Genomic DNA, 12,825 nt, shown 5'->3' with positions numbered 1-12,825 from the left:
GCTCGCCACGCGGCTGGATATCTACCCCATCAATCACCTCCAACCTCATCCGTCTGTTTATGCTATCCTAGATACGCAGATTTCTTTCTTGTACTACTAAATAGTAATGTTTGTCCAATCATTGGTTTTATAAACTTTACAAACATCAGATTAGTCTAAACGGTGATATAGTGACATGAAAAAGTAGATAAATATAGAGAAACTCTCGTCCGTCACTATTGTTCTCATGCTGGTTTTCTACCAGGAAGTAGTTGTAAACAACAAGGAGATTGGTCCAATAGGAAGTGATCAGTGATCAATAGGGGATCAATAACAGACCTTGAGGTCCATGACGATGGACTGCACCAATAGGAAGTGATCAGTGATCAATAGGGGATCAATAACAGACCTTGAGGTCCATGACGATGGACTGCACCAATAGGAAGATGGTAGAATGATCCTCCCAGTTGATGTAGGTGGAGGCCTTGCAGAGCTTCACGCAGGCGATGGCGGCGCTCTCCGTCAGCTGCTTGCTGCTGCCCTGACCCGACAGAGCCTTCCTCAGGCTGTCCATGAACAGCTTCTGTTAGGGGGGGGGGGGGAAGTCAGAGGAGGGGATAAAGTTATGCAGTCGACCACAACACCAACTAAACGTGGATAAACTGAACAAGGATGTCTACATCTGTTCTAAGTTAAGTCAACAACGTATTTGAGGCAACATATTGTCAGAGATGTTTAGATGTTAGCCAGTATCACAACTAAGCATAAAGCCCGCTAGCTTAATGCTAACGTATAATGTAAAACTCCATAGACAGGCTAACAGAAATTAGCCCGTTGCTATCGACAGCCATAGCAGTAAAGCTAAGTGAAGTTTTGGTGACTTCAACATGATATTTAATCTTTCTGTCTCCTGTGAAATGTCTCCTACTGTGACAGCTGTTGCCATAGCAACTGTCACCGAGTGTTGACTGTTTGTCCGAGTGAGTGGAGGGGGCGGGGCTTAGCCATAGAGTGAGTGGAGGGGGCGGGGCTTAGCCAGAGCTCAATTGACCTATGCTATCATCTCAATATCATCTGGAAGTCACCAAGACTTCACTTAGCTTTACTGCTATGGCTGTCGATAGCAACGGGCTAATTTCTGTTAGCCTGTCTATGGAGTTTTACATTATACGTTAGCATTAAGCTAGCGGGCTTTATGCTTAGTTGTGATACTGGCTAACATCTAAACATCTCTGACAATATGTTGCCTCAAATACGTTGTTGACTTAACTTAGAACAATAGAACCAATAGATGCGTGTGTGTGTGTGTGTGTGTGTGTGTGTGTGTGTGTGTGTGTGTGTGTGTGTGTGTGTGTGCGCGCACCTTGTTGGCCTTGCTGTCCTCCACCGTATCCTTGGAGATGGTGTGTAGGATCTCTGGACAGAGGATGAGCAGGATGATCTGCAGCGGCCACACGGCGGCTTTCCTCTTGGCGCTCTCCGCAAAGCTGTCGACCAGATCAAAGAGCTTCTCTGCTGCTTCTACACACACACACACACACACACAGAGAAACACACACCATACAAACACACACACACACACACACAGACACAATCAATAATCAGAACAGGAGGAACAAGGTGAGATAGAGACAGAGACAGGGGTTGTGTCCTAAATCATATAATATATATATATTTAAGCATCAAAGATGTTCAATCAAACCCACATAGTTTGAAACAACGTTCAAAACACACACAGCCAGTGTCACAACTAAGCATAAATCAATCAATCAATCAATCAATCAAACACTTTATTTGTCCCCAAGGGGCAATTTAAAAAGGCATAAAGAGCAGCATTAGGACAAACAAGACATCAGACAACATAGAAACATTCACAAAGTGCTTCAGTTAAAAAATTCTAGCAGCTGTCAATTTCAAAGTGCTCTGTGCATCATGTTAAAGTGCTATGTGCATTCAGTCCGCTAGCTTAATGCTAACGTATAATGTAAAACACCATAGACGGGCTAACAGAAATTAGCCTCGCTATCCAGAGTCTGTGGTCAGTTTATAACGCTTGTTAGGAAATTTACTCCGACGTTTGTTGTGGGAGTCTGTGGAAGCCGCGACCGGACAACTCTGGCAGCTGGACACATTTATTGAGGCTGCTGCACTACTTCATTTATTTGGTAGCTACACCGGTCACTACTGCATTTATCTGGTAGCTACACCGGTCACTACTGCATTTATTTGGTAGCTACACCGGTCACTACTTCATTTATTTGGTAGCTACACCGGTCACTACTTCATTTATTTGGTAGCTACACCGGTCGCTACTTCATTTATTTGGTAGCTACACCGGTCGCTACTTCATTTATTTGGTAGCTACACCGGTCACTACTGCATTTATTTGGTAGCTACTAGGGATGCAAACAATTAATCGACTATCGATTAATTGTCGATAAGAATTTAATCGATTAAATTAAATTACTTGCAATTAATCGTTCCCTTTCAATGGGAGTTTTACTGTGAAATGTAAACAAGCAAAGCCGACATAATGTAGCGGATCTCTGTGTAAACGTGTGCAGCGCAGCGCACTGCAGCTCACAAGGGAGAGAGGGAGAGGAGGTGAAAAGAGACAACAACACCTGTTGTAGCTTTACGGGACTCAGGCTGTACCATCGCTAACACACAGACGACCAGTGTGTAACGAGTCAAAAAGCCGCCGACACGGAGCTGCCTGAGGAGTTGTAATGCAGCCTGACCGCAGCTCAAACCCACGGTGCCTCAGCACGGCGACCAAGCTTTGATAAACACACCGGATCCGCGCTGGTTTACAGTATCCTTCCGTAGTTTAGCCGGTCGCTACCGGAGCTTAATTTTTTTTTAAAAAAAGAAAAAGAAAAAAAAAGCGCTCGTTGCGTTGCCGCGGAGAACAGCGCGTGTGTCCACGCTGTGTTGGTTTATGTAACTTGAGGGGACAAATGAACCACATATTTATTGTCATGCATTGCTGACCTGGGCATTGTTTCTCATTAAATTAGAAACCCCTTTCCTATCATTCCCCTTTTCCGTGCATGGTTGAAGGAGACTGGCTCGCATCCACACTCCCACTCCCTCCTGCGCCGACATGTCACCTTAAGTCACATAAACCAGTACGGGTGTGTGGACACAACCACCTGTATTGTTGTCAGCGCCTCATCACCGCTGGTGTTTAAAAGGCTCCGTTCTTTCTGCAGTCAGGTTAAAGCGCACATCCGCCGTGTTGGTAAACAAATAGTCCCTCTGTATCAACGGAGGCAACCGTGCTTGCAGGCTTGGGTTGGAGGTGGTGTGAGTGCGGGCCAGCGGGGGACAGAGGGGAGGGGGCATTCGGGCTTCAGCACGGTGCGGAACAACTGGCCCTAGTGTGAGTGCGTCCTTATCTGTGGCCGCTGCAGCGCCACACGGGCTTTGCCTTTCAGCAATCAAGCGCTGTTTTTGTCAATGTTAAAAACAATAACAGCAACAGCTGTCGGCAGCTGAGATCGCTGTGCCGTCACCATAGAAACGCAAGACGCATTACGGCTCATTAGCAAAATACCTTTCAATGGAAACACCCGCAAATGGCAATTGCACTTTTTCGAAGTTTCAGAAATATCGCTTTTATTTTGCAAAAATCTGTAATGGAAACGCAGCGGTGTCTCTCATCTCATCTCATTATGATAGGACTTCAACCTCAGAGCTCTATGTCCCAATAACGTGCTACTTAAACATTTTCATTGTGCTGTGCTCTTAAAATAAACTAACAAATACTAGTGTAAGTCCATAAGGAATGTTGATCTTAAATTTTCCCCTAAAATTTAGGTTCTCAGGAAAATCGCCGCTTATCAATTAATCGATCATCGATCGATAAGGTCTATCAACTATCGATTAATGAATTACTCGATAATTTGCATCCCTAGTAGCTACACCAGTCACTACTTCATTTATTTGGTAGCTACACCGGTCGCTCTGGGTCGCTGTGGTAACGGCCATCCGTGACCGCAATGCATGATGGGATATCTTGCTCCGGTTAGTGACCATCGGATGTTCACTACATGTTGCGGTGAATTGTGGGATAGATTCAGTCACTATAGTGAACATTAATAATCACTGAACATTCAGACACCACTACAACAACTGGTCACTAGATAGTGAGTAGAGGCAGATTTCGGACACAGACAGGTAGAGACAGACAGATAGAGACAGACAGGTAGAGACAGGTAGAGACAGACAGATAGAGACAGACAGGTAGAGACAGACAGGTAGAGACAGACAGGTAGAGACAGACAGGTAGAGACAGACAGGTAGAGACAGACAGATAGAGACAGACAGGTAGAGACAGACAGATAGAGACAGACAGGTAGAGACAGACAGATAGAGACAGACAGGTAGAGACAGACAGGTAGAGACAGACAGGTAGAGACAGACAGGTAGAGACAGACAGGTAGAGACAGACAGGTAGAGACAGACAGACAGGTAGAGACAGGTAGAGACAGACAGGTAGAGACAGACAGGTAGAGACAGACAGGTAGAGACAGACAGGTAGAGACAGACAGGTAGAGACAGACAGATAGAGACAGACAGGTAGAGACAGACAGATAGAGACAGACAGGTAGAGACAGACAGGTAGAGACAGACAGACAGATAGAGACAGACAGACAGGTAGAGACAGACAGATAGAGACAGACAGGTAGAGACAGACAGATAGAGACAGACAGGTAGAGACAGACAGGTAGAGACAGACAGGTAGAGACAGACAGGTAGAGACAGGTAGAGACAGACAGGTAGAGACAGACAGGTAGAGACAGACAGATAGAGACAGACAGGTAGAGACAGACAGGTAGAGACAGACAGACAGGTAGAGACAGACAGGTAGAGACAGACAGGTAGAGACAGACAGGTAGAGACAGACAGATAGAGACAGACAGGTAGAGACAGACAGGTAGAGACAGACAGACAGGTAGAGACAGACAGGTAGAGACAGACAGGTAGAGACAGACAGGTAGAGACAGACAGGTAGAGACAGACAGGTAGAGACAGACAGGTAGAGACAGACAGATAGAGACAGACAGGTAGAGACAGACAGGTAGAGACAGACAGGTAGAGACAGACAGGTAGAGACAGACAGACAGATAGAGACAGACAGACAGGTAGAGACAGACAGATAGAGACAGACAGGTAGAGACAGACAGATAGAGACAGACAGGTAGAGACAGACAGGTAGAGACAGACAGGTAGAGACAGACAGGTAGAGACAGGTAGAGACAGACAGGTAGAGACAGACAGGTAGAGACAGACAGATAGAGACAGACAGGTAGAGACAGACAGATAGAGACAGACAGGTAGAGACAGACAGGTAGAGACAGACAGGTAGAGACAGACAGGTAGAGACAGACAGGTAGAGACAGACAGGTAGAGACAGACAGACAGGTAGAGACAGGTAGAGACAGACAGGTAGAGACAGACAGGTAGAGACAGACAGGTAGAGACAGACAGGTAGAGACAGACAGGTAGAGACAGACAGGTAGAGACAGACAGGTAGAGACAGACAGACAGGTAGAGACAGGTAGAGACAGACAGGTAGAGACAGACAGGTAGAGACAGACAGGTAGAGACAGACAGGTAGAGACAGACAGGTAGAGACAGACAGGTAGAGACAGACAGGTAGAGACAGACAGGTAGAGACAGACAGGTAGAGACAGACAGGTAGAGACAGGTAGAGACAGACAGGTAGAGACAGACAGGTAGAGACAGACAGACAGGTAGAGACAGACAGATAGAGACAGACAGGTAGAGACAGACAGGTAGAGACAGACAGGTAGAGACAGACAGGTAGAGACAGACAGGTAGAGACAGGTAGAGACAGACAGGTAGAGACAGACAGGTAGAGACAGACAGATAGAGACAGACAGACAGGTAGAGACAGACAGATAGAGACAGACAGGTAGAGACAGACAGGTAGAGACAGACAGGTAGAGACAGACAGGTAGAGACAGACAGACAGGTAGAGACAGACAGATAGAGACAGACAGGTAGAGACAGACAGGTAGAGACAGACAGGTAGAGACAGACAGGTAGAGACAGACAGGTAGAGACAGGTAGAGACAGACAGGTAGAGACAGACAGGTAGAGACAGACAGGTAGAGACAGACAGGTAGAGACAGACAGGTAGAGACAGACAGGTAGAGACAGACAGGTAGAGACAGACAGACAGGTAGAGACAGACAGGTAGAGACAGACAGGTAGAGACAGACAGGTAGAGACAGACAGGTAGAGACAGACAGGTAGAGACAGACAGGTAGAGACAGACAGGTAGAGACAGACAGACAGGTAGAGACAGACAGGTAGAGACAGACAGATAGAGACAGACAGGTAGAGACAGACAGATAGAGACAGACAGGTAGAGACAGACAGGTAGAGACAGACAGGTAGAGACAGACAGGTAGAGACAGACAGACAGGTAGAGACAGCCAGGTAGAGACAGACAGGTAGAGACAGACAGGTAGAGACAGACAGACAGGTAGAGACAGACAGATAGAGACAGACAGCCAGGTAGAGACAGCCAGGTAGAGACAGACAGGTAGAGACAGACAGGTAGAGACAGACAGACAGGTAGAGACAGACAGACAGATAGAGACAGACAGGTAGAGACAGACAGACAGGTAGAGACAGACAGGTAGAGACAGACAGACAGATAGAGACAGACAGGTAGAGACAGACAGGTAGAGACAGACAGGTAGAGACAGACAGGTAGAGACAGACAGGTAGAGACAGACAGCCAGGTAGAGACAGACAGGTAGAGACAGACAGGTAGAGACAGACAGACAGGTAGAGACAGACAGGTAGAGACAGACAGACAGGTAGAGACAGACAGGTAGAGACAGACAGACAGATAGAGACAGACAGGTAGAGACAGACAGGTAGAGACAGACAGATAGAGACAGACAGGTAGAGACAGACAGATAGAGACAGACAGGTAGAGACAGACAGGTAGAGACAGACAGGTAGAGACAGACAGGTAGAGACAGACAGGTAGAGACAGACAGGTAGAGACAGACAGGTAGAGACAGACAGGTAGAGACAGACAGCTAGAGACAGACAGGTAGAGACAGACAGGTAGAGACAGACAGACAGGTAGAGACAGACAGGTAGAGACAGACAGGTAGAGACAGACAGACAGGTAGAGACAGACAGGTAGAGACAGACAGGTAGAGACAGACAGGTAGAGACAGACAGGTAGAGACAGACAGGTAGAGACAGACAGGTAGAGACAGACAGGTAGAGACAGACAGGTAGAGACAGACAGACAGGTAGAGACAGACAGGTAGAGACAGACAGGTAGAGACAGACAGACAGGTAGAGACAGACAGGTAGAGACAGACAGGTAGAGACAGACAGGTAGAGACAGACAGGTAGAGACAGACAGGTAGAGACAGACAGGTAGAGACAGACAGGTAGAGACAGACAGCTAGAGACAGACAGGTAGAGACAGACAGGTAGAGACAGACAGACAGGTAGAGACAGACAGGTAGAGACAGACAGGTAGAGACAGACAGACAGGTAGAGACAGACAGGTAGAGACAGACAGGTAGAGACAGACAGGTAGAGACAGACAGGTAGAGACAGACAGGTAGAGACAGACAGGTAGAGACAGACAGGTAGAGACAGACAGGTAGAGACAGACAGGTAGAGACAGACAGGTAGAGACAGACAGGTAGAGACAGACAGGTAGAGACAGTGAGTCCTACCAGCCATGTCGGCCTGTGGTCTCTGGTAGAGCATCGTGAACTCATCAGGATAATTCTCCACCCAGTTCCAGAAGGCCTGAAGACACAACAACACAACATGAGAACCAGAACCAGTCGGAACCAGTCAGAACCAGTCAGAACCAGTCAGAACCAGTCAGAACCAGTCAGAACCAGTGAGAACCAGTCAGAACCAGTCAGAACCAGTGAGAACCGGTGAGAACTGGTGAGAACCGGTGAGAACCGGTGAGAACCAGAACAGACCTTCTCCAGACTGTTGATGACCGACAGCTGAGCCGGTTTCTTCAGAGCTCTGAACTTCAGGACCGTTTCTGAAACAGATCAAACATGAGACGGGTCAACAACTTCCTCATCGCCGCCACCACGAGGGTCAGGGTGAACCAGTCAGAACCGGTCACAACCAGTCACAACCAGTCACAACCAGTCACAACCAGTCACAACCAGTCACAACCAGTCAGAACTGGTCACAACCAGTCAGAACTGGTCACAACCAGTCACAACCAGTCACAACCAGTCAGAACTGGTCACAACCAGTCACAACCAGTCAGAACCAGTCAGAACCAGTATGAACCAGTCAGAACCGGTCAGAACCAGTAGCACCCACCTTGCAGCAGCCTCTTGAGCTTGGAACAGTCCACGTTGATGTACTGCATCAGCTCGATGTCGTGGACGTCCACGTTGTCCTCGGAGCAGACGGTCAGTTCCTGCAGCCTGGACACACAGCACAGCATGAGACCGAACCGTTCCCACCGTTCCCAACGTTCCCACTGTTCCCAACGTTCCCAACGTTCCCACTGTTCCCAACGTTCCCACTGTTCCCACTGTTCCCACCATTCCCACTGTTGGGAATTTGGTCCCTACACCGGTGGCTAACGCTACCAGTTAGCCGCTCGCTAGGACCGGTGGCTAACGCTACCAGTTAGCCGCTTGCTAGGACCGGTGGCTAACGCTACCAGTTAGCCGCTTGCTAGGACCGGTGGCTAACGCTACCAGTTAGCCGCTCGCTAGGACCGGTGGCTAACACTACCAGTTAGCCGCTTGCTAGGACCGGTAGCTAACGCTACCAGTTAGCCGCTTGCTAGGACCGGTGGCTAACGCTACCAGTTAGCCGCTCGCTAGGACCGGTGGCTAACGCTACCAGTTAGCCGCTCGCTAGGACCGGTGGCTAACACTACCAGTTAGCCGCTTGCTAGGACCGGTGGCTAACGCTACCAGTTAGCCGCTCGCTAGGACTGGTGGCTAACGCTACCAGTTAGCCGCTCGCTAGGACCGGTGGCTAACGCTACCAGTTAGCCGCTCGCTAGGACCGGTGGCTAACGCTACCAGTTAGCCGCTCGCTAGGACTGGTGGCTAACGCTACCAGTTAGCCGCTCGCTAGAATGCTACTAAAACCCACTACCGTTGTGGTGTGATGCAATGGATGATGGGAAAACGAAGTGGTGGAGCTACAGACCTCGTGGAGATGCGGCTGAAGACGGCGTTGAAGTTGTTGCAGCTCAGAGAGAAGAGCACGGCGGAGGCAGAGGCGCGCAGCTCGGCGGCGTGCTGGTGGCCCTCGCGGTACGTGTAGATGAAGTGGCAGATCTCCGGCAGCAGCTGTTTGACCAGCATGGTCTCGTCCAGACGCAGGCAGTCCTTCGATTGCTGGGGGGTCAGAGGTCAGAGGTCAAGGTCAACAGGTCAACAGGTCAACAGGTCAACAGGTGCGTGTGTGTTTTATAACGGCAAAAAGAAGAAAAAAAAAAGAAAAACACTGTCCACCCCCCTCTAACCGAGCATTTAATCTTATCGGTTAATAATAAACGTTAAAGGGTAATTGCCGTTTTTTACAACCTGGACCTTGTTTCTATCATAAAATCCGATCATCTCCTCCCCCAGATAACTTTGGTGTCATTCCAAGTGGTTGTGATGAAATGAGCTCCAGCCGAGAGGCGCGTATATCCGTATAATGGAGTCTACAGGGCAGCAGAATGCAGCCTCTAAATAACACATTATCTGCAGAGAAACTCCTTCATTTCACCAATATTTAGTTGTGATAGGCTAGTGCTATTCCCCTCTGAGTCCGGGGTTAGCTGTTATCAACATCCGGGGTCTGTAGGTTGACCTACTGACCTCTGACCTGGATGATGTCATCTCTGAGCGCCGCGCGGCTCATTCTGATAATAATCATTCTGCTTCGGCATTCGGGTCCATTTTTATCTCAACTAGCCGGAGCTTTAGTGAGTCCAGGTTGAGGAGAGGAAGCCTGTGGAAGCTGAACTTCATCCAGCTGCTCATTTTGTTCTGACAAGTCAGAAACACGCAGAAACCAACCGTAGCATTAGCAAGGCAAGGCAATTTTATTTGTATAGCCCGTTTTAAAGGGCTTTACATGGCATCGTAACAACATCCTCTGTCCTTAGACCCTCACATCCACTGAGGAAAAACTCCATGGAAAACCCTTTTAACTCATTGAGTGCCGCGCTCCTTTCCAAAGTTTTAGTCAAGTGTACCGGCAATTTAGACCATTTTTGACGTTTTTGTAGAGCCACAGTGTATTCTATATTATTGCCACCAACACATACTGTAGCTCAATTGAAAGGTTTACCTTAATGCTTCAAGTGGCCACAAACCGTTTGTTTCTACGTGCCTCCGTTCCTGAGAAAACTCAAGCTAAACATGGCTGGGTTTCACCAAAATCCCTCCTTTTTTTCTAGAAAAGGAGATAGAGCGTCTTTTATGAAAGGTGCGCTGTTTGTGTCTGTCGCTCTTCTGACACTCGCATTTCTGGATCAAAGGGCTCGTATAAGATAAATATATACAACAATTGTTGTTCTATTCACAAAACCACCATCGGGGGCGGGGGGGGGCGCCACTAAACAACAATAACACAGACGCACCGTGCCGTGTCACAGCTTCTCGCCGCGGAGCGTGAGGGTCTGTCGGCCACCGCGGCTCGGGAAGACCGGTCCCGCCGGTGGTCGCGGTCCTTCTGTGGTACGGGTCGGTGGTACCGGTCTGCTTTGGTCCAGAGACCATCAGATTTTACCGCGGGAGGACTTTGGGGAGGACACGGTGTTGCTCCAGATGAAGACCGGGCGGACTGTCGGCTGAGAGCTTCCTGGTTCAGCTCCGAGCAGCTCGAGCAGCTGGAGCAGCAGCGCGGGTGAGAGCAGAGCAGCTGCGCTGCATCTGCATGCAGAACTCGTTTGCAGAAGCCGAGTTATGATAAAAACTTCCAGATCATGAGCTGTCATGTGACTTTGATCGTCATCTATTTCAGTTCTCCTCGTCGTAGAGTCCCCAAATTTACATATAATGTGTATTAAAGTGTCTATTTTCATAATTTAAAAAAAAGCAAAAAACGAAAAATCTCGTTTTTGGCACTCAACGCATGGGAACGAAAAACGAGAAATTACGTGGTTGGCACTCAATGAGTTAACAGGGAAGGAGGGGAACAGGGAACACAGAATTAGCGGTAGAAGCAAGCTGTCAGAGATGACATCATCCAGGTCAGAGGTCAGTAGGTCAACCTACAGACCCCGGATGTTGATAACAGCTAACCCCGGACTCAGAGGGGAATAGCACTAGCCTATCACAACTAAATCTTGGTGAAATGAAGGAGTTTCTCTGCAGATAATGTGTTATTTAGAGGCTGCATTCTGCTGCCCTGTAGACTCCATTATACGGATATACGCGCCTCTCGGCTGGAGCTCATTTCATCACAACCACTTGGAATGACACCAAAGTTATCTGGGGGAGGAAATGATCGGAGTTTATGATAGAAATAAGGTCCAGATTGTAAAAAAAAAAAAACGGTAATTATCCTTTAAGGAGCGTCGGTTATCGGTCAGGAAAGAACATCTAAATGTGCATCCCTAGCGTCACTTCCTGTTTCCATGGCTGCCACTCATCACCACGACAACCAGCCATGAGGCCCCGCCCCCTAACCCCCGGTGTGTGATGTCATGTGGACTCACCCCGGCCAGACACTTCTCCAACGTGTCCAGGATGATGAGCTGGGAGAGGTAGAGGTTCTTCTCCGAAGCTTCTCCGAATATCCGCTGTGGGAACATCAGACCGGGAGTCAGTCACCAAGAAGCTCTACAGGCAACCGTTGTCATGGATACTAGGGCTGGGACGATACGCTTTTTTCTCCCGATTCGATTCTTCTACGATTTTTTTTGGATGGCGATTCGATTTAAATTGTGATTCTACGATATTGCCGATTCTCTCTATGATTTTTAGTCTTTAGCATTTTTAACATTTATCTGCACACAAACACTGTAGGAGCCTATAAATTAACATACTCCATTATAAAGTGAACTTAAACCCTTTTCAAAACCTGGACTCTCTGGATGTAAAAAAAGGCCAACAAATGCACATTGCACAATATTTAAAAAAATAAAAAATAAAAAATTCAAAATAAAATAAAAATTTCCCCTCCAAAAAAATCGATTTTTGAAAAAAAAATCGATTTAAAAATCGTCAAAAGGGATATTGCGATATTTATGTGAATCGATTTTTTCTCCCACCCCTAATGGATACTCTCCTGACGGTCTCCATGTCAGATCAACACGGCACCACGCCAGAGAAACCGAAAACATGGCCGACTGGGACAAACTGTGCATTCAAAGTGCTTCACGTAGCTAAAACATGAAAACATTACAAAGGACACAAAAACTATTTTAAAAGGAGCATTTTAAATAGGACTTAGCGACACAAACGCGCTCTGTAACCCACAATCTATAGTTTATGACAGTTAAGACTACACAGATATATACACCTCGTAACGTTACGTCACAACGTTACGTCACAACGTTATCTACCGAGGGCTTCGTTGTAAACAAATGCACATGGAGGAGAGGAGGGTTAGCAACACAGGTAACTAGGGGTGGGAGAAAAAATCAATTCACATAAATATCGTGATATTTTCGACTATTTTTAAATCGATAAAAAAATGTATAAAAAAATGTATAAAAAAATTAGAATTTTTTTTTTTTTAATATTGTGCAATGTGCATTAGTTCGCCTTTTTTACATACAGAGAGTCCAGGTTTTGAAAAGGGTTTAAGTTCACTTTATAATGGAGTATGTTCATT

General features: G+C 47.3%; 1 protein-coding gene across 5 annotated transcripts in view; it reads right to left on the bottom strand.

The window, feature by feature from the left end:
• Positions 1-12,825, bottom strand: part of LOC311007942 (neurofibromin) — a 128,101-nt gene that overhangs the window by 112,735 nt on the left and 2,541 nt on the right. For 4 of the 5 annotated variants that reach the window (XM_084001360.1, XM_084001359.1, XM_084001361.1 and 1 more), the window contains exons 3-9: positions 11,705-11,788; positions 9,199-9,389; positions 8,350-8,456; positions 7,989-8,056; positions 7,728-7,803; positions 1,343-1,500; positions 389-562 (exon numbers count right to left, since the gene is read on the bottom strand). In XM_084001360.1, the coding sequence (XP_083857486.1) occupies positions 389-562; positions 1,343-1,500; positions 7,728-7,803; positions 7,989-8,056; positions 8,350-8,456; positions 9,199-9,389; positions 11,705-11,788 (858 nt within the window). Of the gene's footprint in view, positions 1-318; positions 350-388; positions 563-1,342; positions 1,501-7,727; positions 7,804-7,988; positions 8,057-8,349; positions 8,457-9,198; positions 9,390-11,704; positions 11,789-12,825 lie in introns of those variants that run through there. The other variant, XM_084001363.1, reaches the window with a different exon arrangement.

Source organism: Trachurus trachurus (assembly GCF_905171665.1).
Source record: "Trachurus trachurus genome assembly, contig: scaffold_111_arrow_ctg1, whole genome shotgun sequence".
NCBI classification, from domain to species: Eukaryota; Metazoa; Chordata; class Actinopteri; order Carangiformes; family Carangidae; genus Trachurus; species Trachurus trachurus.
This window is presented reverse-complemented; position numbering and strand designations above follow the sequence as displayed.